Raw genomic sequence first — 27,806 nt, forward strand, 5'->3', positions numbered from 1 at the left:
CAGATGCATGACAGAGAGGGCAGCTGGGATGTCAGCAGGAAGGAAGGGGAACTCTGCAAATCAGGAACAATAAAGAGAGCAGGATTTCCCTGGCAACACTACATTTCATATGTTGAAACGACAAGTGCTGGCAGGCCTCCAGCTGTACTGCAGCAATGCTGTGACAGTGATACTGTTGCAGTGTGTAAATAAAACTAGTTGAAAGTGAAGTAAATCTATTGTTAAATAAAGAAAATTTAAAAACTGGAAAATATAAACAAAACAGTTTGTCTTTTTCCAAGCATGATGAATTTAACATTGTGACAGGTTGATTCATTAGTACAGAAATGCACCAACATCATTAACCTTGTTAAGCACAGTCTAGTTTTCAGGTGACTTTTGAGTGACTATGGTAGCACCCTCCAAGAAGCTGTTCTTGTGTCTTGCCTGTTCTTCTCACAGTCTGTCCCAGAAAAAGCTCTTTTCTATCAGGAGCTAAATCCCTTTTTGTAGCTCCAAGGCCCACATCATTCAAAAGGTCAAGGCCAAATTTCTTTTTCCACCTAACAAGCTCAGAGCCTTTGCAGTCCTTGTGTAGCTGAGGGCCCATCTCCACTGCAGTGGGAATTGGTACCACCCCGCAGTGGGCATATCCAAGCTTGCTTTAATCCAGATGGTTCAGACAGCAGCACTGACAGCAGGGCCCTGGGATTTGAGTGCACTTGCACTCCCTGGGGACTTACCTGTGTGCAAGATGACTCTGTTGCTCAGGCTGTTTCATCCTCACTGCTGTGTGTTCCCAGTTGTCTGTCTAGGTTCCTAATGCTGCTCCTTTATACTCCCTTCTTGCTGGAGCTTGGCCTGACTGCACAGATGGTTTAGCAGGAAGGATTTTTTTCTTTCTTAACACTCCCCAAGTTAAAGTTATTGTCTCCAAAGCAGGATAGTATCTTTACATCACAATGTGTATGATAGAAGCTGTGTGTATATTTTAAAAAAATTTTACTGTATTCCAGTTAAGAGCACTTGTTAAGTAAATTAAGTAATTAAGACAAGGTAAAGCTGTGCAGCTTATATGTAAGAATATGTGCATGGATGCAGTATTTGCTCCCCAGTAGAGAAAAGCATCAGAGGAAGAGGCTCTTTATCAAACAGCCTGCCAATCCAGTAGGTTGACCAAGCAGTGTCTGATGTTGGACATTTTGCCATTTGTGCCTGACTACTGCAATGCTGAAATAAACCCAATTGTTTCAGTGGTGGTGTGTTCACATCATAATTGTGAAATGTGAAATAATTGCCTTGTCTTACTGTTACAATTTTACATTTTTCTTGGCTATAGATACAATGATCTGTTTTTTTCCAAGGTGGTCCAAGAGGAAATTGCAATTCCTTCAAGTTTTGTGAAGCTCAGTTATCTCAGCAGTCGGACCCCGGGGTATAAAACTTTGCTGCGCATTATTCTGACCCACTCAACCATCCCTTCTGGAATGGCCAAAGTCCATCTGATCGTTGCTGTTGAAGGTCGTCTGCTTCAGAAGTGGTTTCCTGCTGCAGCCAATTTGGTGTACACGTTTGCCTGGAATAAGACAGATATATATGGACAGAAGGTTTCTGGTCTGGCTGAGGCAATGGGTATGTACAATCACCTTGATGTAAGCAGAAGCACTCACATACATCAAGCCAGGAAAATATGGCAGATAAATTTTGTTGCTGCTCCTACATTCTTTTAAATCAAATGCCTCTTTAGCTAAAGTCACTGAAGTGACTTGTATGATTTCCCAAGAACATTTATTTTCTTGTTCTTCCAATGTCATCTTTCTAATTTAATCAATTTGAAAATTCCTTTTTCCCTCAGAGAATGGTTATGTACTAATGGCATTATATTCAGCTGTCTCTGTTTTTGAATGTTACTCTGAATATGACCTTTGGTGTGTCATTGTTTCTGTCATTTTTTGGCTGTGACATTTAAAATGTCATTTCCACTTAGGGTTTTCAAAATTTTAACTTTTGGGCATCTTTTCTTACTATGTTTCATGTCCCCAATAGTTAAAACTAATTGATTTGTTGTTTAAAGATGTTTATCCAAAAATCATCATGTTTCATAGGCTTTGTTCAGCAAGCAGCACAGGCTATTCTGAGAGTTGCTACAAAAGTGCTGTCTGTGCAAACACATTTTATTTAGCCAGCATTTTTTTTTCATTAATTTTGTTATTTGTTTTTTTAAGGGCTTTCTATTTTTTAATTTAATTTGATGTTATGTTGTTTAATGGACTGATAGATGCTTTGTATTAGAATTACTTACTTTACAAGCAAAGCTTAGAATTGTGAATCAACCCCATTCACTTCGGTAGCAGTTCTGTTTGCTTTTTTTAGGGCAATAATAAGCAGCAGCACTGGCAGATCAGGCTGTCAGGGAAGAGTAGCAGGGGTGACAGAGCTGTGCACCCTCTCAAGGAATATGCTTCATTCCACATATGAAAATGCTGTTCTGAGGGGCAGCCAGGAACTTCCTTCAGGACCTGTTGTGTTGCCCATGCAGAGTGGCCTGTGCAGAGGCAAAAGGTGCCAGGCAGGCTCTGCAGCTCCTAGGGCTCTGGTGTGTGACAGTGTTGCTGTGTGCTCCCAGACAGGTGGTCTGGGAGGTGCCTCTGTGGGGAGGCAGTGGGGAAAAGGAGCATTTCAGCATTTTCCTTGGCATTTCTTCCCTGAGAATGATGCAGGCATAGACAGACAGGGATGTCCATGATGGGTTATGACACCAAGCTGTGCAGTGTGATTACATAATGCAGTATGCTAAGGAAAGGTTAGATGAAGGTTTTTTCAGAGCTGTGGTCCTGCTGTCTCCTTGACCCTACACAACACGAGCTGCTGCCTGCAGGGACAGTCCCACATTCTCTCCTTACCCATGGGCCACCACTCACATTCATTTGATTGTGAAATGAGCCAGATCAGGAACAAATTCAGCTGAAAACTGAAGCAACCAAGGAATAAGTGATACATTTTTGGCTTCATTAGTTTCCTGATCTGCTATGAATGCTCATGCAGAAGCTCAGATCTTCTCATTCCAGCTGTAGCTCACATATTGCATTGGCCTAAAGAAGTCCAAACTCCAACCTCAGAAACTGACTCCCCAACTTTTTCCTGGAGTCAGTCAGGTGCTGGCACTGCAGCCACCAAGGTTCTGAACATCCCAGGTGTGGTGTGTGGCAAGGAGCAGCAGTGCCCTTCTCAGCCTCTTGAGATACAAGAGACCCTGTGAGAGGGCTAATCCAGCCTTGTCCCATTGCTGATACCAGTTCCTTTTGTTTTTGCAGCAAGGGAAGATATCAGGTGAGTTGTTGGCACATATTTGTGCAACTCCAGAAATAAAAGAAGTATTCCAGCTTGCCCTTTGGCACTGCCATGGGTGATCAGGCAGGACCAGGTGGGTCTCAGGTGCCACCTGGGGCTTTCCCCAGCACAGCTACGTGTGCCCTGTGTCCAGAGGCTGTCACTGTCTCATGTTTGACAGGGAATAGTTGGCTACACTGCTCCCACTGCATCATCTAAGAGTCCTCTAGTGATTGGGAAATCCAGTACATATCCAGACTTTAAAACATGTTAATTCAAATACATAGCGTCTCATGAAATGATACTGCAGTTAGTTTCCCAAATTAGGAGTAGATGAGCTTCATGTGTTTAAATATGAATAAAGTTTGCACAATAGTGCTGGGTTCACAGCTATTAAATTATTTAATTGCTGCTTAATTTTTTTTTTTATTCCTTGGAGTTAGGTTAATTATGCTTCTTTCAAAATAGAAGCAAAAATCTTGATATTTTAAGTGCATTACTCGCATGCTTTGTTAGATTCCAATAAAGCTTTATTTAATTTGACACACTGTAGTTACTCAGGGACCTTTATCTGCATGCATTATATGAATTTTTGTCAAAATAATTTCTTCTGCTGGTATATTACCAATATTTAATAATGCATTCTGTTCAGTTTTCATTTTAATTAAATTAAATTGGAGCAGGTTGAAGTCTTAGAACTCAGGATTATAACCATCTGCTTTTGGTTTTCTAAATACTATAAACATCTATATTTTTCTTTGGGGTTATTGACAGCACTGATCACATAACCAGTTACAGAAAACAAGACTTTCTGAGCATATTTCCCCATGCAAATGGTTCTGTTTAAACTTGATGGAGAAATGTTTGCTGGCATGTGTCCAGTCCCCAAGCTCCTCACAAGAGGCCATTTTCTCAGAGTAACAACTGAGATGACAAAGCAGCATTTTTTGTTCTGAATAAATAAGCACCATGTGAATGTTGACACACAAAAGTCTGGTGGTAAAGTCTATGTCCCCTTGTAATCTAACACAGGGAAAGGATTTCAGTCAAATCCTCAATAAATGCCCCTGTGAACTCCATAGAGACTCGTGCAAATCCCTGCATCCCATACAGCAGCACTGAGGGGTCTGCAAGAATGAACTCTCTTGGGGATGAGCATAAATGAGCTCTCCAGCAACCCTACCTGGTGCTGTGGTTGAATTTTATTCATTGTTCAGAGAAGATGAATGCAGATAAGTACAAATATTTCAGGGGAGGTTGAAGTCGAGGTTACTGTTCTGGTTAATGGTGTCTTTTATGTCTTAAGCCCTTAAGCTGTAGGTCTGGCACTGACTATTCTTAATAGTGGTATGAAAAGAATTGGGTTTTGATACAGATGATCAGTAGATCTTTTGAAATCCATTTTGAGACTGCAAAGAACAGTACTTGCTGACTCTTAAAATCTAAAGCCATAGTTGCTCAAGTTCACATTTATACAATGAAATCTCAGTCACCTCAAAAAAGTGCTATGAATTAATTGCATCAGAAAGTAACACCCCACAACGAGGGTAAGCTGACCAAGATTTTAATTTCACTTACAAAATTACATTTCTCAGAACCTGTGCCTAACAAAATACTTCTCACATGGCACTATGATCACCCTACTGACTTTACCAGTGTTGTGCTTTGCCTTGATTACTTTGTTTGCAAAATGACTGATAGGAAGTTTTCATGGGAGTAACACCAGGACTTCCCAGTTAGATGGATCAGGAGGCCCTGCTCTAAGATCACACAGATATTTCTTTTTGGAGCACAGAGCATAGGTGTCTTTCATAAATATGGGTAAATTCACATAGAAACCTGCTTGTAGACACACAGAGAGTGTAGTCCATATGTCTGTCACTGATGAGAGGGGACAAAATGACAGCTATGCACAGTATGAGAGCAGGGAGCAGTGAACTTCTAAGAAAGGGGGTGATATAACCCCTGGAGAGAATTTTACAGCTCAGAAACATCAGCTGTTGGCAGGGAATACTGAGGTTTACAGAGTTAGCTCCAGCCCTTGTAAAGATGCCCCAGCAGATCCACGGGGGCAGATTCCAGGCTCTGTGAGTGGTTATCCCTCCCTTGCCCAGCACCCAGCACGGTCCCTCCCAGCAGCTGGTAACTGTCCTGTGTGTCCCTGGCAGGTCCCTGAGCCAGGCTGAGGGGCTGTGTTGAAGGGCACACACAGCTGACCTGGGGCTGAACGTGTTAAGCACATGACTGGAGGAAAAATTTTAATGTGTAGGTGGCAAATGTGAGGTTGCTTCAGAGGAAAACTCTACCCTTTATCTTCTCTCTGCATTAACACCTAGAAAACAGTGTGCTCAGTTACTGAACCCTTCTGACTCATGCCAGCACAGGATGTGGCTGCTCTGGAAGTTCCCTGCCCTTTCTTGGGCTCTCAGCTCAGGGTGAACCCAAAAGCTTTGCTGGTGTTGGTTGTCAGAGCTCCCGTAACAGAGGAATTGGACAAAGCGACTGCTGGACCCTCAAACTGAAACCTGTAATGTTTGAAATGTACAATATTTACAGTACTTAAGGAAATGTGATTTTTAGGAGTCAGAGTTCAGCTGCAAAGACAGGTTCTGCTAAAACGGTGAAGGAGCTCTAGAGCTGTTACTGTAAGGAACAGTTTTCAGTTTGCCATAAAACATTTATCTTACAAACAGAAATGTTCCCTGTTAGAGCTGGTCAGAATATTTTGATTGTATACAGTAATGGAATTTAGGTGAAATTTATTAAAACTATTTATGGTTTAAGTAAAATAGACCTAAAGCTGTTAAATAGAAAAAGTGAAAAGAAACTATTAAAATTTTTAATATCTTTTCAATTTTGTAGCCTAAAATTTTTTTTTTTTAATTTCTATTTTGGAAAGGTTGAACTATTTCAGTATTTCCAAGGTCAAATTATGGAATTTTATATCAAAAATTATTCTTCATTTATTAATGGGTTTCACTGAAATCCAGTAAAGTCAGACATAATTATTTTTTTTAAAGTTTGGTATGTTAGAGATATCAAAAAGTTCAAGTTTTGTTTTGTTTTATGGAAACTAAAGGAGAAGGATTTTAGTCAATTTGAGTTCCCAAGACCCACCATCTTTAGGGAAATTCAAGATTTTTCATAAGGTATCTTGGTAATACACAAGGCTGTTAAGATAAATGTATAATTCTAGAAATGTTCAGCTTGTCAATCCATTTCTGCCTAACTATAATTTTTATAGTCTGCAAACAAATTAAAACCAATTTGTTTTAGCATGGATTCTTTTCTGTTTAAGCAGTTATTCAGGTAATTAGCAGAAACGCAATGAACAATCAAGTCAGGAGTCATTGGAGGAGATTTATAATCTTCTGAAATCCATAACTGATACCACAGACTATTTTTTGCTTTGAAGCAGTGGTAACTATAGCAGTAATAACATAATAATCTCTTAAAACTCTTTTTCAAAAAATACCATACAATAGCAATCAGACAGAGGAAAATTAGTGGCATCATTACTTGACAGATGAATATCAAAACCTGGAATGAAAAAGTGCCTAGCAGTTCACAGAGGAAAAGGTAAACTGAGAGATCTTTAATTATTTGTTTGCAGTGTCGGTGGGATATGAATATGAAACATGTCCTGATTTTATTCTGTGGGAGAAGAGAACAGTAATCCTTCAAGGCTTTGAAATGGATGCTTCAAATCTGGGTGGCTGGTCTATAAACAAACACCATGTATTAAATCCACAAAGTGGTAAGTCCCTCCTTTATTAACTGCCCACGCAGAAGGAGAATGCAAATTTTAAAGGAATTAATTGTTCAGGTTTTAAGTGTTACACTTCCTAATGTGTAATCCTCTTTGAATGTGCACCCTCATGTATTGAGAGCTGAACTGTAAATGCCATCTGAAAGGATTTTTTGAATGTTCTGGCTCCCAGGGTTTAGACATTAATATCACTGACTCTTGCAATTGTTAACACATTGTGGTCATTCAGATGGGAAAAGGGCAAACTAATTTGGGTTCATTCTCACCCAGCTGGTATAGAAGTGCCACATTTCAGGTCAGTCTGTAGTGTGTCACGTTCCCAGTGAAGTGTCTTCACCCCAAATTCATCCTATGGCTGCCACCAGTTTGTAGCAGCACAGCCCCAGGCAGACAAACCCTGCTTGATCACAGAGCAGCACTTCCAATGCCACACTGCCAGTCCCCTGTGCAGTTTTTGTGGCTCCCACTCAGTGCAGAAGCACAGTAAGTCACTCCTTAGTAAAAGCAATCCAACACATTTCAAAGCATTAGTAAAAAACTCTGTAAATGCTTTTGGTGTCATAACATTAACCCTGCAGAGATATTCTTCAGCTATGGAGGCTTGAATATTTTTTTCCAGTGCTTTTATTTTACACCTGGGGGGGTTTCTTTTCCTCTATGACCATCTGTGATCAGGAACTAGTGGAACTAAATTATTAAAACAATACTTGTAGATAAGTTATTGTAACTATATATGGTTTTGCCAATAAACAGATATCTCATTGTCTAGAAGAGAAACTTGAGGTCATATTTTAGCACTTAGAAGTCAACAGAGTATTGGATTCAGAAAAGTTCTCTCAATTTGCTCCAGCTGAGAGTCAGTCCAATAAAATCTATTTCCATCTGCAAATTTCTGTTGATGAAGATGCATGCACAGATGTATGGCTCTCAAGTTTTACAAGTTCTGTTGTTGAATGCACAGCTACAGTATAAATATTCCAAATACAAAAGGTCAGATTTAGTTTGTAAATTATCTGGATTTCTGTTTTGATTTAAAATAGTTTGACATTTTAAACAGCAGTTCTTTCATTCCCTGTCTTATTGGTTTGTATAGATTGTCTCTTTTAAATGCCAGCTATTGACATTTAACAAAGAGAAATCTGACCTCAGTCAGCTGAGCCCCCAACTGTGAGTCCCATAGTCTGCTCCTTAGTGCCAATTTACCACTTGCATAGTTTAATTTCAAGACTAAATTGCTGGCAGTAACTCTAATTTATATGACTATCTGATAACTGCAGTGGTTACTGCCACAATTCACCCTGTAGGCACTAACATGTTCTGAGATTTTGTAAAGTACACAATTATAATCCAAGCTGGGCTAAGCCATTGCTCTCCTGAGCACGAGGAGTGTGGTGACAAATTGGTTCCTGTCCCCATCTCAGGAACCTGGGTGGCTGAGAATGCCAGAGAGCCCTGAGCTGTCAGCCCCAAGCCACCTCCTCTCAGATCAGCTGGGCTGTGCCCACTGCATGGATGGGGAATGTGCAGCTCCCTGCACCTGCTCCTCTTCCTCACGTGTTCCCCCTGTGCTGGACACCATCAAGGCTGAAGACAGAGAAAGCTGCCAAACACCTTTACCCATCACCTGCAGACACAGGAGGGAAGGAGAGGGCATAGGGACATCTGACTTGAAATCCAGGGGCTCTTCTGTTTGCAGTTTGCATGTCAGAGCATCTCCAGGCAGCTGGCAAAGCCCAGGCTCAGGGATGTGCCAGGGGTTCCTCAGGACTGTTACAGGCTTTGAGCACCCAGATCTCGCTCTTTGACACCAGCTAGAAAAACAGCTAAGGGCAGAAAAACAATTACTATAACAAAGCTGGTGCACACCTGCCAGAGCAGCCTGTAGGTTCATATTAAAGCAACAAAACAAAATAATGAACTGTGGTAACCAAAAGGATAAAAATAACAAGTGTGCTTCTGGTTTTATAGAAACAAGTGAACTGCACTTCCATTTCAGATATATAACATGAGCTTTAAATAAGGACAAGAATATGATTCAGACTAGAATTATGTATTTTAGACTTACCTCCATGCCACCATGACAGATATGAAAAGCATTGAGTAGCCTGCTTGAGTACGAATATATTAAGATTTTTCACTTTTTAATTAAAGCATCTCCTCCTCCATGTATGTATGAAGAACTGCTCTTTTTAGAAGGATGAAACTTTTATGATTTTGAAACACTGCCACTGGATTAACTACAGAAACATCATTGGAATATAACATTCTCTACTGCAAATTGCAATTTTATTTTCAAACTAAAAGTGGAAGCATTTTGCTTGATTTACTAATCCTGAAGAGCTTATATCTAACTTCAGCTGTTAGCCTGGTTGCCCAGCAGGTCTGCTTCTGTGCACAGCATTCCTGCTTAGAGCCAGGGTAAATACTCTTCTTTCCCTCCCCATGAAGGTCACTCATTTTTGAGAAGCTACAAAATAAACTGAATTACAAGAAATAGATGGAATTTTACAGACTTGCCATTCATAGTAATGTGGAAGTACTTGTATTGACATGTAGAAACCTTAGCAAGTGAAAACTGTGTTCTACTGCCAGATGTAAGGATTTACAAAAAGAAAGAAAAAAAATCTGCCTGATTCCAGCAGAATTGATGTGAAATAACAAGTATTGTTCCAATGTGGCTGTCACTGGAAGCTCAGTTTCTTTAAATGTATGCAGTTTTGCATCAGTCTGGCTGTTAGGTTAACAAAGGATCGCATCCTGTTCTCAGCTACACTCCTCTGCTCTTTTCCCACTTTCTTTTCCTCACCAATTTGGTGGTTTGATCACTTCTAATTTGTGACATGATTAGAGCTTAATGTTTTCTGGTACCAAGGTTTTTGTCAGTTTGGAAGATCATCAGGGCATTTCTCATAATCAAGAAGAAAACAGATACCATAAATATTAGTTCCTACACTGATGTCTTTTAAAGACACCTGCATCTCATGAATACAAATGAATGTGCTATTAACCAATTTTTTGGGTTGTTATTTGATTTTTTTTTTCTGATGGGAAAGTGGACTGATTCCATTTTTATTTATCTGGGGCAAGGAGGAGTAATTTTAGAGGAACTTCATGCTTTAAGGTAATTTCAACCCCAGTGCAACAGAGCATCAACTGAAATTAAAGCAGCAGCTTGAGAGCCTGATATTAAGCACACACTTACATTTATTGACAGCAAAACATATTCTCCAGAGTCCTAATTATTTACTGGCATTTGTAAGAGGATGTTGAAAGATTACCTTAACATTGTAATTTCAGACAAAGGGCGGCATCTTCATTTCGTAGTATTTTTGTCCACTGCATAAGAGACAATATTGCCATTTATTTTACTGGTATATTTCCAGGATGCCTTTTTTTGAAGCCATCATTCAAACAAATCTGTGCATTCTGTCCTCTATTGTTCATAGATTTATTTTTTTTTATATAATTCCCTTCAAAATAGCTGTGGCAACATTCAGTAATTTCCAAGGTGAATTTTATCTTCAGATTTACCTGACAGTCACAAATAGTTGAAATAGAAGTTGGTAGAGACAATACATAAATACATTTGCTGTACCTTGGGAAAACTCAGACATGTCTCAACATGCATTTCCTGCAGTGTCTAGAATATTCTCATTTCCCAGCAGGAGTCCTCCAGAAAGTAAATTCCCTTGTGTTTGTTCCTTTAATACAGCCAATGTTCTGATGAAGTACTGGGCCTTTCAAGGGAAATAAGAAATTTTGGACTAGGATCTAAAAGAATACCTATCTTCTGTTTGCAGTAGCCAAATTCTTGCAATAACATGTCATTTCAAAGATACTTCTTAAATATATTACCACATTGTTACTTAAAATAAACACTATAGCTGTCAGCTTGAGAAAATACATCTTTGTACTAGTTCTAGTATCACCAACCTAGTAATTGGGAAGACTTTAAACAGTGTATGCTGCAGAGCAGTGCTAGAATAACCTGTTCTAGCCTTTATGGCAGAAGGGAGGATATTGCTGGGAAGACACTCGCTGGTGCCTCACAATTGCTCCTTGACTCTTGACTTGGCTTTGCTGCACTTGGCACCATTTTCATATACCATAAAGGACTCACAGTTGAATTTGAATATTGATTTTGTACTGCCACTCGGTGCTCTTTTGTGAAAAATGCAGAGTGGTCCTGCTATTAATCTCCTGTAATTAAATATTCAAACTGCCTAAGAAATTCCTCTGCTACCTAATAAAAATTTATGAATAAAATGAATATTAAAGCAGTAATCCCCAAGAAATCAGATAGCACTGCAATTAGCAGTCAATTTTTTAGAGCATTAACCAACCATGAGTTTTCCTCCTGATGTTGGCTTTAAAATAGCCACTAGCCACTGCTGAACAAAATGGTGAAGCTTGGGATGAGCAAAATTGGAAAAGATTAGGGGAACCCTGTGACTTTAAAATATCAGATGTTTGTTGCTGTTTTGGTAATCTGGTTTTCTAGAGGATTTTGTAACCCAAACCTGCAGAACAGTTTAAATGCCATACATGTGCTTATTTTGTCTCTATTTTCTTCCCTCCCCTCCCTTTAGGAATTGTGCACAAAGGAAATGGGGAAAACATGTTCATTTCCCAGCAGCCTCCAGTCATCTCCACTGTGATGGGCAACGGGCACCAGAGGAGCGTCTCTTGCTCCAACTGCAATGGGCTTGCCCTCAACAGCAAACTCTTTGCCCCAGTTGCACTTGCTTCTGGGCCTGATGGAAGTGTCTATATTGGGGATTTCAATTATGTCAGACGGATCTTCCCCTCTGGAAATTCCATTGGTATATTAGAATTAAGGTAAAAAAATAATTGGCTTTCTCTGATCAGTGTGCATAATCCTGGCTGTGATATGCCTGTGAAAACTTGGGTGAGCTTTTATCCCATGGGACTTGATGAAATAGCCACATGTGGTTGCTTTGTGGCCATGTGTGTCATCAACTCTCAAACCAACTTACCAGAAAACTTACACCTACTTGGAGTTATCAGTTAAATAGTATGCTTTAAGTGGCCTGTAGAACAGGTCTTGCATAATGAATTTCTGCAAATTGCAGAATTAATAAAGCTGTGAGGTTTTCCATACATTTTCTCCAATAGTTAAAGTATACCATGATGTGTATTTTTGGAGAAAGCTGCATAATTCCACAGCAAACATGCAGAGTATCATGTCAGGTCTGGGCCTATAGACTTAACATGTTTACAATGAATGCAGTTAATCCTCTCATGAGCAGAGGATGGGGCTCAGTTTAAGCAGGCAGGAGCAAACCTGGCATCACAGACATGCCAGAGGCTGAGCCTGGGCTGCCCTTAATGACTCCCCTGTAATTATCACCTCAGCTTCCCTTTCCCTTTGAGGCACACAGGGGAAGGCAGGAAATATTTTGGACATTAATATATGAAATTTCTCTTTTTTAACATCCACCTAGCTAACATTGCTGGTGAAGATTCTGTGTGCTGATTGTTCAGAATTAACTTGGCAATGTGTGGGCAGGGCAAAGGAAACATCTTGAGAGAAAGAAATACCAAGTAAGAGGATAAACAGTATTTTGTTAGTGGGATACAGGGCTGTGAGCAGTCAGGCAAAGAGCACAGTTCTGTCAGGGACTAACATTCCTGTCTTTCTCTTTCCTTTTAAACCTGATCTGCCTTTCCAGGAATAGAGACACAAGACACAGGTAAGTAAAATGTAATAACTGGTATGTAAACCACGTTCGAGGAGACAGTCTTACAAAAGTCCTTTTAAAAGTCAGCATATAGAGAAACACTCTGAATTTAATAAATAGAAATGGTAATAAATACAAATGTTAATTAAATTCACCTTTCTTTATAGTTCAGAAAGTTTGATTTATTCTCATTAAAGGAGTAAAGTTTCCCTCTAAAAATCAGTTTCCTGATCACCAAGAAGAGATGGACAGGTTTAAACCTGAACACTGAGAGTACATTTCATAGCTGTCGTACCCATTTCCCATGGTGTTTGACTGATCATAGATATAGCCATCCTAGGAAACAACAGCTTTAGCTCCTAAAAAAATAGTTTAAAACTACAGAAACACACTGTACTTTAGTGTTCTGTGCTTCAGAGGTTCTGGGGTACCATGAGCTTTAAAACCTGCCAGTTACAGAGTGCGCAGCAGAGCCCAGAACTGAAGCTGCTGTGTCAAAGCTCAGTCCTTGCTGCTCCAGTTAAAGACAAAGCAAGTGGCTTTCTCCCCTTCCAGCTGGCATTTTAGCATTGCAATTTAGGGATTTCTTTAAAGGAATGAACATTGCACATTCGGCTTCTGCGACAGACGGTGAGGGAGTTGGTTCCAACAGTCCAGCTGCAGAAGTGATGTTGCATGCTAGAAAGAGGCAGCAAGGCACTCTGTCTCCTTAGAAATAAACTTTTTAGCATTCCAGTACTTAAATGAGATAAATAAACCAGCACTAGTACAGTATGAAACAGTAACTGCATGGCATAGTAGGGAGCAGAGTGTGGACTGAGCTGTGTTTACAGCATGAGAGTATTGGTTGGAATTGCTCACTTTAGCCACAGGACTGCTATTGAATACTGTAAATTATTTACCAGATTATGTCACATCTCATATATTTTACAATTAAAACTTAAAAAGGAAGAATAATTCCTAGCTGGTAAGTGCAAAGTTCCATTTTTTAACTGAAGGGTTGTTTCCACTTGCTTTAAACTGACCAGTATGTTTGTAAACTAAATTTCTCTATAATGCATTCAAAGCATAAAGCAGCTTTTACATTTAGAGGTTTCTTTCATAAAGTAGATTTTATTTCTTTTTAATACCTGATTACTAGTACTTGTTTCTTGAGATGAGCTGCAACCTTAATTAATTACGACAATATCAAGTACTCCAGCCCTATTAATTACAATAATAATGTCTCTGTCACTGTTCTGTCCAAGCGAATTTTATAGAAAATAAGAGGAAATCACTTGAAGTTAATGTAGTCTTTGAGGTCATAGGGGAGTACTCAACAATCCCACTGTGTGCCATTCTCTTGAGGCTGTAAAGGATATAGTCATGGTGGAAATTTATAGAATGCTCAAAGAAACATGTAGAAGCAGCAGGTAAAAGATGACTCCTGACAGTCCGGACAGGAAAAGGCTTCAAAATCCAGTTCCTCTACATAACTTTTAGCCTCCAAAAGAGTTCTTTTTACCATGTAAAAAAGACAATACTGTGTAAAAAGGGAGAGTTTGGCAACCAGTAAACAGAAAATGCCACTGATCTTATTTTTGGGGTTTCCAAATACCTTATCCCATTTGTTTTTCTTGTCATCATGATTTTATTAAGCTATAGCAAAGCTGTTTAACTAGTAAAAATTTGAAACTAAACCTGGAGAAAAGTACAGAGAAAAATTTAGTACAGAACAGTACTGCAAAGTTTAATTTTAAATCCTATTCTACTTCATATAGTTTTCAAAAGGTTAATTTAAATCAACTCAGATTTATATCTGATTACAATCTACTGCAAAAATAGAAAGTTTTTTTATTTGTGTTCCATTTTTTACTATACTCTGTAAGCATTTTAGTATGCAAGGCTTTAAGCATAAACATGAAGAGTTTTCTAACAGCTGGTCTATTAAATCTAACAACAAGGATGACAGAAAATGTGTCTACAAGGAGAATATAGAGTGACCCCTGGTTCTCTGCACTTTCTGCATACTGAACAACATGTTTATTTAAAGTCTAGAATTCTCCTTGCAACTTTTTTCATAGAAATGTTTTATTTAAAAGTCATAATTTGGCTGGCCAGTGACTCCTGACCTCAATCCAGAGAGCAAAAATGATTCTTGATATTTTCAACAAACAAATTTTATAGTGGTGATACCTTGGCATTAATTGCTTTTAGCTCATCCTCTTACTCATCTTTCATCATACCACTGCCCTCTCATTCCCTGTGGTTCCTAGGACTGTGTTTCACATCTGTTCCCCAGCTCTGGGAACATCACTGAGCATTGTCAAACCCACCACAAACAGGACTGGCCCAGGTGAGAAGAGGAACTCACTTCACAACTTTCTTGCAGCAGTCCTAAGTGTTAGTTAATTGTACTAATATTAATAAAATATCTCCTGAAAAAATAAGAAGGGGGGGATATTTTTTGCAATTTCTTTAATCTAACTGGGCATATAGAACCCAGCCACTTTCCAGAAATCTCCTCCTTCCCCTTAGAGGAACACAGTAGTTGTTAAAAATATTTTCTGAGCACCTGAACTCTCAGTCTGTGCCTCTCTCCCACCATTTCAGTAACCAGCTGTGTGATTTAAAGGCTCTCTCTGGATTTTTAGTTAGGCCCCACTGCAGGCTCAGCAGGCTCAGGACACTAGCATGGTGTGCCATGTGCTTAAAAAATTTCTTCTAACTGGAAATTAACTTTGCACTGAAAAAGAAACTTAGTCTTACTAGATAATAAGATGCAGCTCGACTTTCAGATTAGAATTTATGATCCCCACCATTTAATTAACATATGTAAATATTTTTTTAAATAACATTTTATAATCTCAATAAGGCAGTGACAGTGCATGAATTATAGTGCATTAATTCATCCCTGGTTGCACTGACAGTGCTTGGCCTTCTGCCTTGCTCCTGACAATGGAGTCTGCATGAATTAAGGCACCATATTTCACACCTTCATATTTCCTTAGGTTTAGAAACAGATAAAAATAACCAAGAGTGGGTATTTGTGCCCATCCAGAACAGCCTGTGATTCACTTTGCTGCAACTCATAGATTTGTTTTGAGTGCCAAGAGTACTAGGAGGTATCAGATATAGAAAAATGATCTTACTTTTGATAGTAATAATTACAGCTAAGCTGAATTCACTCCATTTGGCTTTATCCTGAGTGGTTTGGTACTGATGGGCAGATGGGCAGACCAACTGCCCAGTACCAGTCTCTGCACCAGCTCCTGACCCAAAACTCACTGGTCAGGCTCTGTAGCAGGATGCTGGTGGTGTTTTGAGCTGCTCTCTCTGTCCTCTTCAGATCTCTGAGCTGATGTCTTCAGATAAGTAGAGTACAATTGTTGTGCTGCCACAGAGACTTAAAAGAAAAAAACAAGTTGACTTTGATGCTCTTCTCTTCTGTTTCAGTACAAGTCCTGCACATAAATATTACTTGGCTGTTGATCCAGTGTCAGAATCCCTTTACTTATCAGATACCAACACCAGAAAAGTCTACAAAGCAAAGTCTCTCACTGAAACAAAGGATCTGGCCAAAAATGCAGATGTGGTGGCAGGAACAGGTGATCAGTGCCTTCCTTTTGACCAGAGTCACTGTGGGGATGGTGGAAAGGCGTCCGAGGCCTCTCTCAACAGCCCAAGAGGTAAGAAGAGTCTGTGTCTGGGGTACTTGCATTTCCTGTCATTATTTAGGAACTGGGATGCAACTGGATGTACAAAAATGTGTCTGTGGCAATGATTTAACCAACTATTGAGCCAAATCACTTCTTGAAGCTTACTCATGTCTGCCATACAGCCAGTCCTTTATGAGAGATCAGCATGGGCAGCAGGCTCCAGCTAGAATCCTCTGATTACTCTTCCCTCTATGATAACACTCCTCTTTCATTACCTTTCAATTGCAAGGTGGCAACATTTAATTATATGTAACTCTTAAGCAAATTATATGGTTTCAAAATCCATTTTTTAGATGTTATGCATCAGGTGAGTCTTGTAATGTTAACAGAGCTTACTCATACACAGTAAGTCAGGGCTGTTCAAATCAGCAAACAAAATCGAGTTTATTTGGAACTCTAGTTTGTCCTTTCTTATTAACACACTGTGCAAAAGATGAGCATCTCCCCTGCTGCACATGAAATAAGCATTTTACTGCAGCCTCCCTGTCAGAGTACATCCAGTATTGTCACAGGCAAAATGCTTGTGAAGCCTCGAATCCCCACCAAAGCCACAATTAATCCCCTTGCAGTGTGCACTAGAACTGTGATAAAGTCTCTGGATTTGGTGCTCTAAAGCAGCTGATCACCCTCAGCTCCCACTGAAATCCCTGGAACAAAGGGTACTCAGCAGCTCCCAAGGCAGAGCCCTGCGTGGGCTGAGCTGCGCTTCCCCCGCGCCTGCTCACAGCTGGCTCCAAGGAAGGGCTTTGATTCTTTTTCCTCAGCTAATAAAGGAAGGCTGTGCATCAGTAGGAAATGAGAATGTACATCCAGGCAGAAATACCTCTAAGACAAGCAAATAATCCTGGTTTAAGGTTTAGCAAGAGACACATTGTAATTATAGAGTGACTTTAGTGTGTCTTTAATGAAAGAAGGTAAGTGTGAGGTAAGTACAAATAAATGTTAATCTCAGGAAGCTAATTAAGGTTATGAATCACTTCTAAAAATAGTAGAAAACAAAGGTTTTCAGATCCTTTATCAGAAAGGTGTGATTCTATGAAAATGATCAATGTTTTATTTCTGATTACAATTGATGATATCCAATTACAATACAATCAGTTGCTCCATTTTTTTTTTTCTTAGTGGGGAAATACATTGATGAAAATGTTGTGATACACTGTTTACTTTAAAGATACCCATACCTACTTCCTTAATAGAAGGTTCTTGTAATAAAGAAATGAGGAGGAATAAAAACACAAGTCAGGCGTTCTTGGGCAGCTAGCAATTACTAAAAAGAAATTGTGAGCAGACTCTTCGGTTGGCAAATTCAGACAATGACTCCCAGGTGCTTTAATTTTATGCATCTCCTCTAAATAACATCAGATTGAAATTATCCAATTTGTTAGGTTTTTATTTTAATCTTGAGTAAGTCTGGACAGCCACATGCCCTTTTAGTGCAGGCCCTAAAAAAATTCAGCATCAGCTCGTGGTCCCCAGCAGTGGAATCAGTGTAGCACTGTAACAGCCAAGTAGCTACAGGCCCTTGTTTTCCCCTGAACTGTAAGAGTGTGAATAACCCTGGAAAGTAGAAGGAAGTGTTTGCCTGGTACCCATAGATCCTTATTAAGAAACAGAGAAGTCTCCCATACTTTACAGTTTTAGAGATTCTTTTGGATCACTTATTTTGCTTGTTCTTGAAATATTTGTCAAGTCAGAAGATGTCATTTTTCTATTGAAATTACATTCAAACAGTGTAAAGAAAACTGTTTTCTGTAGGAAGCAGGAAATTTTGACAAAAACTACTTAACTATGTTTAAAAATCCTTGGACACACAGACACACAGTCTTAGATAGAATAAATGAATTGTTTCTGGTTTTATACCTCTGAGATTTTTACAGTGCAACGATAGGTCCCAGACAGACTAATTGCCAACTTATTAAATCTAATAGCTTGCATTATTCAATAAATAATTTGTATTTATTTCTTAAGCTGATACATGAATATTGCTAGCTTTTTTACTTTGCTTGCCTTCTTTTCTTTTGTCCTGAGTATTCGTTTTCCCATGATAAAAGAAAAATTATTTTCCCCTTTGCTTGATAGAAAGATAGTATGTGAAAAAGGACTCCATTTAGTGGTTGTTTGACCTTGGTTAGTTATATCTTAAAAGTTGGACTCTAATTTTTGCTACTAGCTGCTTGTATAAGCATATAAGGGGTTATCTAGAGTATAAGGGGTTATCTATTTATCTCTTTTTCCATTTGCAAAATTGTATGAAATACTTACTGTGTAACACTTGTGAAACTTAATCCTGTTTGGTAACATCCTCAAAGCTATATTAATAGGTGGAAATTCAAATTCTCTTTCTTACTTACTTTTCTGGATGAAAGTTGATTTGAAAAGTACTTTTAACTTTTCTGAACTCATACCCGTTTTTCATGCAGGGAGGTTTAGAAGAGTCCTACATTGCTATTTCATTATTTCTTTCCTCAATGTTTATTTTCTCATTATCTTTATTTGGTAAGACTGTCTTTGCCTAGTGACCAGGAATTAAATGCCAGACAGCAAAATATCATGAAGTAACACTAATCAATTCTGATTTCATCTTTCCACAACTTTCATTTTACAGGTAGCAAACACATGTAGCTTTGTTCAGTCTGTTCCCAATTCTCTGTGAAGGACTGGAGATGGGGCTTAGTGAAAATTAATCTTACACTATTGTATGTTGAGCTGAGTTTGAAAGATGATTTTAAACATGCATGGCTGATGTAGTTGAAATTTGAACTTCAATATATTATTTTTACTGCAACTTTCTTTAATTCTGTAGAGATCTCAGACTAATGAGTCATGTAATAGATGACCAAGTACTTAAGCAGAATGTGAAATGATACAAGGTGGGGACATAAAATAAGATCTGTGACAAGCTGAACACATTTATTACACAAGAAGATATTGAAAATGAAGAAGTAACTACACAAGATATTAATCATTGACTGAATTCCAATCACTTGAACTTTACCAAGTAACAGATTTTAATTTTGGGGTGGGGAATTCTGTTTGGTGGGTTTGGAGATTTTTTTAATAGAAATAATTTATGGCACATCTAGTTGCCAGCACTATCTTTTAAACAATCTGATTAGTATTTATGATAAGGTACTTGAGGATCATGTTCTGATTTTAACTGGATTAGTCATCAAGTATTGGAGCAGTGAGAAGCACTAAAGTGAGTGGAAATACTTGGGGCTTGTGCAAAGCCAATGCTTGAATCAACACCATTAAACACTTACCTACCCTGCCCTTCTGAAATCAGTGGGCTTTAGACCTGTAAATAGATTTGACTTTCTAAGCATAATTGACAGAGGCAGTGAGAGTTTGAGGCAATCAGGTTACCACATTCTTGCTGAGCTCCAGGGTCTGCCAGGCAGCAGGGTGAGAAAAGTGTCCATTAACATCTGATTTCAGTGCCTTGTGTCTGTGAGCAGCACTCACCCAGGACAGCTCTGCTGGAATGCAAGCTCTGTAACTTCTGTGAAAAGAGTAGGTGCCTCCAGTGATGCCACCCTAACAGGGTGATTTACACCTTTTGGAAACCCAAGAACTAAATTTAAAGATGTAAACATTTAAGGTCCTGCAGTGTCTGTTTTTTGATTCCTGGGTTCAGCCCAGTGTCTAGACCTAGGTGCACACACTGTCTGTGCAAGCCATGCCAGTGCCTCGAGGAATTCAACTGCACACTGAGTACAGAGTACTGGGATGCACTGCAGTGACCTCACTGCAGGTGCAGTGACCTCAAAGAAAGCACCAGGGGAATGGAGAAGGTTGGAGTAAGTTCTTAATCCAATGCACAAAAATACCTTATCCACAGCTGTAGCAAAGAACTTTTTCACTCAGACCAATGGCCATGAGATAAAAACACAAATGAAGCATAATTTAATAATCAGTTCTGCAGTGTAGTTTTATCTAGTTTGCTTGCAATTACTAAGGAAATATTGCTTTAAGAAATTGTGGTTTTGAAGATGTGTTCATCCTAGTAGCATGCATCCTGAAATAATCAGTCTTGTTGCTCCTCATTCTGAGCAACACATTCTAAAGGAAATAAAGTTGTAAGAGCTGTTCATACTAAACCTTTGCTCTTGTCAAGTGTCAGTAGCCCATTTAGGATTGCTCCTGTTCAGCTGGAAGATTCCTTTTACTTTCAGTAGGATGCACAACCAAATTCCTATTACAGCCTTTTGTGACAACAGACACACTTGCCAAAGGTAATGATTAATGCTATTTTTCCAACAATCTTTGCTATTCTGTAAATTCCTAAGGCTTTTTTAACCTTTCCATAGAAGTCAAAAAGGAAAGTAGAATGGGGTTAGATTTTTCATTAGCAATATATAAAGTTAGAAATAGACAAGCCAAAGTAATTTTCAGCCTCAAGTCATTGTTATATATGCATCATAAAATCAGCAAAAAACCACCAATCTCATGCCACTTTTTATTCATTTAAATTTATTCCTTATTTTTCTTTTCAGTGGCCTTAGCCACCTATGATTTCCAAATGATGGGAAACTTGTAGAACACTGTAAACTTTTTGGATAGCAGGTTTTTTCCTAAATTTCATCCAACATTCATCTGAATTCATAAATCATTCACTTTTCTATTCACCCATGTCAGCAGGATGACCCCAGTCATCATGTCTCAGGCTGGAAGCTGAACATTTTCATTCACAGTCAGTAGTTAAAAACGCTGTTTGTTCCAAGTCTGCTGATCTGCCTCTAAAGAGAACAGCACTCAAGTGCAAGTCCTGAAGTCGTGTTCCAACTGACAAAGAACTACTGAATATTTTGCAGCTAGTGCTGAGACAGTAAGGAAGTAAAGATGACAAAGATCACAAGGCAACAGACTGCAAATCACTTGAATCATATTTTGAGTGGTGTATTATGGTAACCTATAAATAACTAATTGCATAAAATTGCTTTAGTTCCTGGATGGCAGCTTTAATTAAAAGCAGCGAAGACATTTAGAAGTTTAGAAATGGATGGCATGCAATTTGCCCTTTTAGCACCATAAAATGGTAATTAACCAATTTGATTCACTTCTTCCTATTAAAAGTTTTATGAGAATCGCAAGTTCCTTCTAAATACAGTTGTTCTTCAGCAGAAGGTGGCATTCTCTTTTATCCATCCTCACCAGTAGCTGTAGATGTTGTTTTAAAAATTCTTCAGAAGTTTAATTAGAAGTTTTCAATATAGAATGCTCATTTGTAACTTTTCAGCTGAGCAAAAAGTGTAAAGTAGAATTTCAAGAGGTGGGTAACATACAGTTCTAGCTGCCCTTTATTGAGATGTTTGAAAAGGATTTGTTCCCAAAAAAAGCTTCTCTATGAATGCAAGTGTGGGATATGACACAGGGGAAAAAAGAAAATATCTTAATAGGGTATTTACTATATTACTTTTAATCCATATTTTTAGCACTATAAGGTTAACTCCTGAAATTCTAAAATTTCTAGACTGAATGATCATATGTATTTTGAATTTATACCTAGGATAACTACACAAAAAGCAATCAGTTTGCTTTCTGAGTGCTATTTGCATTTATAATGGTGTATGTATGTGCCCAAAGGCAGAGCTGTCAAGGGAAACAACCCTTTAACCAAAACCACTCTGGAGAGCAAATAACAGGAGACATTATAGTCATCCTTCTGTGTTTATCATGGGTGTACCCAGCCCTTGTACTAATTATTGTTTGTTGGACAAAACAGATATAAAAAGGAAAACTTTCTGCATAGTCTTCTAGTAATAATACTTAGTCACCACATTTGACAGCATTACTGGCAGTTAATTTTTAATGTTAGTTAACAGAATTCAAATGGTACTGATTAAAAGACCTCTGAGTGTTATAAATATTGCTCCAAAATGTCTGCATGTAAATCCACTGGAGATAGATCTTCATAAAAACTACTGTTTCACATTCAGGTACAAAAGTCCTATGTAGGACATTCCCAGGACTAAAATATGACCAAACCAGTCCTGCAGAGCGAGTGTGTCACTCAGCAAGGCTGATACTCAGCTTTGAGTCAAACAATGAGACTAAATCCTGGCACAGATTTATTTTGTCCTTACCCAGCCATCAGTTTTTAATGAGCAATCTGTATGTAAGCAGGGTAAGTCTGTCATATGTGCAGTAGGTCATAGGTCCCTTTAGTGCCCAAGGACATCATCATTTGGGCATAGAATTTAGTGTTACAGTTCCTTAAAAAAAGAAAAAAAGAATCAGACACAGAGTGTGATAAAAAGTACATCTCCTTCTCTGAAAAAAAAAAAAATCCCTTTCTTACTCACTCAAGGGTTGAGCAGTGCTCCCACTTGCACTCAAGTACAATTCATTACCCTCAGCATGTGCATGTTTCCTCCCCCAGTTCCTTGGTGATTAAAGCACAATGGCTGTGCTGTGTGATTTGATTCTGCATTACACTGTACGTCAGAAAAGGATTAAAATAAGCTCTTGGAGTACAGATTATATGTAGCATCATGTAAAATGTGACAGGAGCATTAATGAATCCAACTCTAATGAATAAATTGGGACAGTTTAGCCACCAATCTGTATTGTTTTCCAGTGGATGCTTTATGTAGGGTATTTGTCAACAAGACTTAAATGCATAAGTAATTTTTTCAAGTTGGTGAAGTTGTGTTGTTTTACTGGAGAGTCATAAGCTCTGGAAGCAGTAGGTTGTTGCTGAACATCTATACAGTGAGTGGTACTTGAAGAAACTGGCTTATTAGGAAGTACCAGGAATTTAGTGCAAATACTGAAGAGATGGTTTTATTTATGCTATTGCACTGGCATATGTTCTTCCCTTGCAGGCAAGTTGCTTTTCTGCAGTGGCTGGAGGGCTAGAAACACTAGAAACATTAAAAGATCCTTGATTTTCTTATATAGTCAGTGTTTGAAATCCATTCAACAACACAGCTGAGTAGCTTTATTTCATTGCAGCATAATTTTTGATTTTTATATAATGGATGGTTTGCAGCCAACACAGCCATCTGTTCTCAGGCAAATTGCGCAAAACAGAAGATGCACTTGCCCTGGTGACAGATCCTGGCCTGGTGCTGTCTGTGCTGTGGATCTGATCCAGCTGAGAAGCAAAGCTCACCGTGCAGCACCTCCCCTCTGCAAAGGCAGGCTCAGACACAGCTCATTGCTGCCCTTCCCACCCACAGCAGGTTTCTCATTTCAGCTTGTGAAGCACACTGGAAAGCAAATCAGATCCCATCTAATGTTGTTACATGATGCAGGATCAGTGATGGAGCTACCAGGGCCCATCCCTTCCCAAAGCTGGAGCACACATGTCACCCCAACACCAAAACAAACCTCTTTGCTTCTCAGACTCACTCTTTACCTCAGCTCACCTTCAGCCTTTTGGGTTTGGACTTCTCAGGAGCAGATGACAGCCAGGAGCTTGCCACTCATTCTGGAGTTTCCAAAGGTACAGTTACTTTCTAATTAAAGAGTGAAGATCCTCTAAGGGAGCCAGTACCAAGGAGTCACGATTTATGAGCTCACAGGCTGGCAGGGAGTCAGGCTCTGAGACTGTCTGTTCCTCTTTCAGCCATTTTATAACCTTCCAGTTTTACCCAGCTGACCCATCCAGCCCCCACCAGATGATTTCAGTTCCCCAGGTGACATCTGTCCTGCAGAACCTTCAGCCATCTCACATAATGAGGAGATATAGCCTAGCCCAGTACCTTGGGCGCTTAGCAGTCCATGGGCACTTTTTGTCCTGGATGGAGGAGGTGACAGGATGGTGGATAGCCTCCTCTAAGGGCATTTCACAGCCAGATGGATACATTGCATTTAAAGAAATAATGTCAATTCTCAACACTGTGCTGATAACCCAAGACCTGGATGCAGTAGGGAGTGTTGCACACTAAAGTTAACTGCTGTGGCTTTTGGATTTTTTATGTGATGGTACCCTCAGAACATTGTGATCATTCCCTCAGACCTTTGCAAGGTGCCTGAACATCACCTGTGGTGAAGAGGCACCTCAGAACCAGTCATGGGCAATTTGTCTTGGGAGCCTGCCTCCAGGTATTAACACTGCAAGAGAAAGCATATTACACTCAGTTATGTGTGCAACTCAAACTCAGCCCCCAGGCATTTCCAGCTGCCAGGTAAAGATATGTTATGGGGCTTGGAGACACCATCACCCCGTTTTCCCAGCTCTGAGATGCATGTTCTGCATCAGGGTTTCCTGGTCTTGCCTTTTCCCCCCAGACTACTTAATCTCCCTTTCTTCCTGCTGTAATTGCTCCTATATATCAAACAAAAAAAAACCTCAAGTACAAGGAGTTGAGGTTGGAAGCTGAGGAAATTCAGTTTGAGGCTATTTTTCTTTTTTAATGGCATGTGGAATTGCTGTATGGGATCCTAAACTGGCCTGTAGACAAGTATTTTGTAAACTCAGAGTACATACAGCCTTCAGTTGTGCTAAATGCAGGGGACAAAAATCAAGAACCATATAAGCCACTGTCCAGACCATCTGTTCAAGTCCTCTGCCTTTCATTTCTGTGTAGCAGAACATAAATTCATTATTAAAATAGCTTGGCTGTGCACAGCAGCTGCTGTAATTGCAAAGTTATGCAACTTTAAATGGGAAATTAGCAAGTAGTTTAAAGCAAGAAATTGAACGGTTTTGGTAGAAAGGATTTCACAAGTCTAACATGAATACAAGTGCTCTTCTAGTTATATTTTCAATATTTGAGAGAAATAAGATCTTACAGTTCCAATTGAATGCAGGAAGAGCTGCAGGGGAGCTGTTAGACTGGGGCAGAACAGGGCTGGGCATGAGTTGTGGCATGAGGTGCTGGTGGGAGACAGCAAACCTTCCCTTCCTCAGTTTCCCCATGAAATGCAGAGGACCATGACCTTTCCCATGCAGAGCCCTGGCATTGGAGTTCCATCCCTGGCTTTTGAGTTCCATCCCTCCTGTGCAGTGCAGTGCTGCAGCAGCTGCTGCAGATCCAGGAGTGGGAGAACTGCCCCAGGTGGTGACACAGCTATCATGAGCCTGGTTCCAGTGCAGTGCCATCATTTAGGGCAGCACTGCACTGTGATCCATCCTGCAGCACAGCTGCTCCTTCTGCCTGCTGAGCAGAGCCTGGTCTGCACCACTTGTATGTACAGCCCCTATCAGAACTGGCCTCTTTGGCCTTCTGTGGGTTCTTTGTCCTTGCTCAGCCACTTTCATCATTTAAAAATTGCCTGTGCATAAGAATGATGAAAGTGAAATGGAAATGTAGACAAATCAACTATAAGATAAGTTTTGAGAAAAGCTAATATTGCCTACTTGGTGGTAGACATTAAGTTGTTGAAGAGCCTTGATCTGTGTATGTAAAATTACATTAAAAGCAGAGCTTCTGCTGTTTTGTTTTGTTTCATACTCACATGTTCCCTCTTTAAGTCAAATCTAATCTGATAGATGGGTATGAACTTTCCACATACAGTTTGTATAAGCCTCAAATAGTAATGGGTGGGGAAAAAAATCGTGCTTTTTTAAATCAGCAGGTTTTTGTAGTCTAAGAAGAGAGGAAACATTTTAAGCTGATACTTTTTAATCAAGATAATGCCAGCACTAACACTCTTTTTACCCTTCCTCTTCATCCAGGTATCACTGTAGATAAGCACGGATTTATTTACTTCGTTGATGGTACAATGATACGGAAAATTGATGAGAATGGTGTGATCACAACAATAATAGGTTCAAATGGCCTCACATCAACCCAGCCATTGAGCTGTGACTCTGGGATGGACATCACTCAGGTAGACACCTCTTTTTTATGTGTTGTCACTTTGATGCACATTGTAGAGACAGATCACTTACTGTCCTGTACCAGGATTGTATATCGAATATGCTGGATAAGTCAGATGATTCTGAATGGCACAGTATGAAGTAGTTCTTCCACTCACATGATTGTTTTAAGGTGTATAAATGGAAAAGCACACTTGATTTTTTTCCCAGGAGATGACATGTGAATATATAGAGAATATATATACATTCTTATGTAAAGAATACAAACTGCTTTAAAAAGTTGCTTGCTACTCTGAGATAGATCTTCTAAGAAGGTAATCAGAAGTTTAAAGTGCTTTCCTTTAGTCCAGCATTCAGACTGATTTGCTTGAACTAGTAAATGGAAAAAAATAGATATTCTGTTTACATCTAAATCTGTTCTAAGTCATGGAGGAGCATTAGAATAAGTAATTACACAACAGCAGTATTGTGGTCAAACTATTGGATTTCGGTTTCTCAAAATGCTTTTCACTTCTTATGTCAAGAGCAAAAAAATAGGAACAGTAAAAGAAATAAGAATCAAAGAACTTACCACATCTCCAATTTATGCTTATAAAGAAATATGGATAATCATGGAGAAGCATAAATGGTACTCTTGGCTCGTCAGTGAGCCATACCTACAGACAGCACAAGGAAGGACTTGGCCTTTGCCAAAAAATAATTGAATTAATCAGCTTCAAAACAGGGGAGAAGCTGTACTTGAAAAAATCTTGAGGCATTCAAGTGACATACTAAGCTATTATGGACTGTGTCAGCTAATAACCGGGATCAGGTTAATTTTTCATTTCATTTTCTCCCTGCCTTTTCCTCCATCCTTCACAACCGGAGAATCACAGTTAAAATTCAATGCATAACAATGGTAAGAGCTTGTTGCTTGTTTCTGGGTAGATTTTGAGTGCAAATGACTGTGGTCTTGCATTCACATACCTGAAGAATGTGGGGTCAATGTTTTGGTTGGTTCTTAGGAAAGAAGGATGAAATGTAGGGATCTAATGCTGCTATTGCAGAAGCACTGAGGCATTTTCTTTCTAGAATCAGAACAGGAAGAAGTATCTGTTTTCCATTTCACATGTCACCAAATCACAGAATTCTTATGGTTGGAAGGGACCTCTGGAGATCACCCAATCCAACCCCCTGCCAAGGCAGGGTCACCTGGGGCAGGTGACGCAGGAATGCATCCAGGGGGCTTGGATGTCTCCAGAGAGGGAGAGGTGTTCCAGTGTTCCTGGTGTTCCAGTGCTCTGCCACACTCAACAGAAAGAACTTCTTCCTCATGTTGAGCTGAAACTTCTTTCTCTTTTGTGTGTAGTGTTTCAGTGGACCCTATGTGTTTGCAAACGTGGGGAGGGGAACCTCAGCCTCCCTGTTCTAAGACAGACAGGCCCTTTGTATTCTCTCAGGTCCAGTGAATGTGTAATTATTCCATATAAAGCAGAACAGGGTAAACTGGCTTAGTTGTGCTAAACCCAAACTTAAATTGGCCTGGTAATAGTTTTAAGTTTCAACAGCTTCTGGGC

The 27,806-nt window shown here is 39.4% G+C and overlaps 1 protein-coding gene across 5 annotated transcripts in view; it reads left to right on the top strand.

Annotated features, from left to right (window-relative positions):
• Positions 1 to 27,806, top strand: part of TENM1 (teneurin transmembrane protein 1) — a 770,840-nt gene that overhangs the window by 696,647 nt on the left and 46,387 nt on the right. For all 5 annotated transcript variants that reach the window (XM_063170577.1, XM_063170580.1, XM_063170579.1 and 2 more), the window contains 6 exons: positions 1,344 to 1,611; positions 6,923 to 7,066; positions 11,668 to 11,917; positions 12,772 to 12,792; positions 16,216 to 16,448; positions 26,107 to 26,261. In XM_063170577.1, the coding sequence (XP_063026647.1) occupies positions 1,344 to 1,611; positions 6,923 to 7,066; positions 11,668 to 11,917; positions 12,772 to 12,792; positions 16,216 to 16,448; positions 26,107 to 26,261 (1,071 nt within the window). The remainder of the gene's footprint in view (positions 1 to 1,343; positions 1,612 to 6,922; positions 7,067 to 11,667; positions 11,918 to 12,771; positions 12,793 to 16,215; positions 16,449 to 26,106; positions 26,262 to 27,806) is intronic.

Source organism: Melospiza melodia, chromosome 16 (assembly GCF_035770615.1).
Source record: "Melospiza melodia melodia isolate bMelMel2 chromosome 16, bMelMel2.pri, whole genome shotgun sequence".
Lineage (NCBI taxonomy): Eukaryota > Metazoa > Chordata > Aves > Passeriformes > Passerellidae > Melospiza > Melospiza melodia.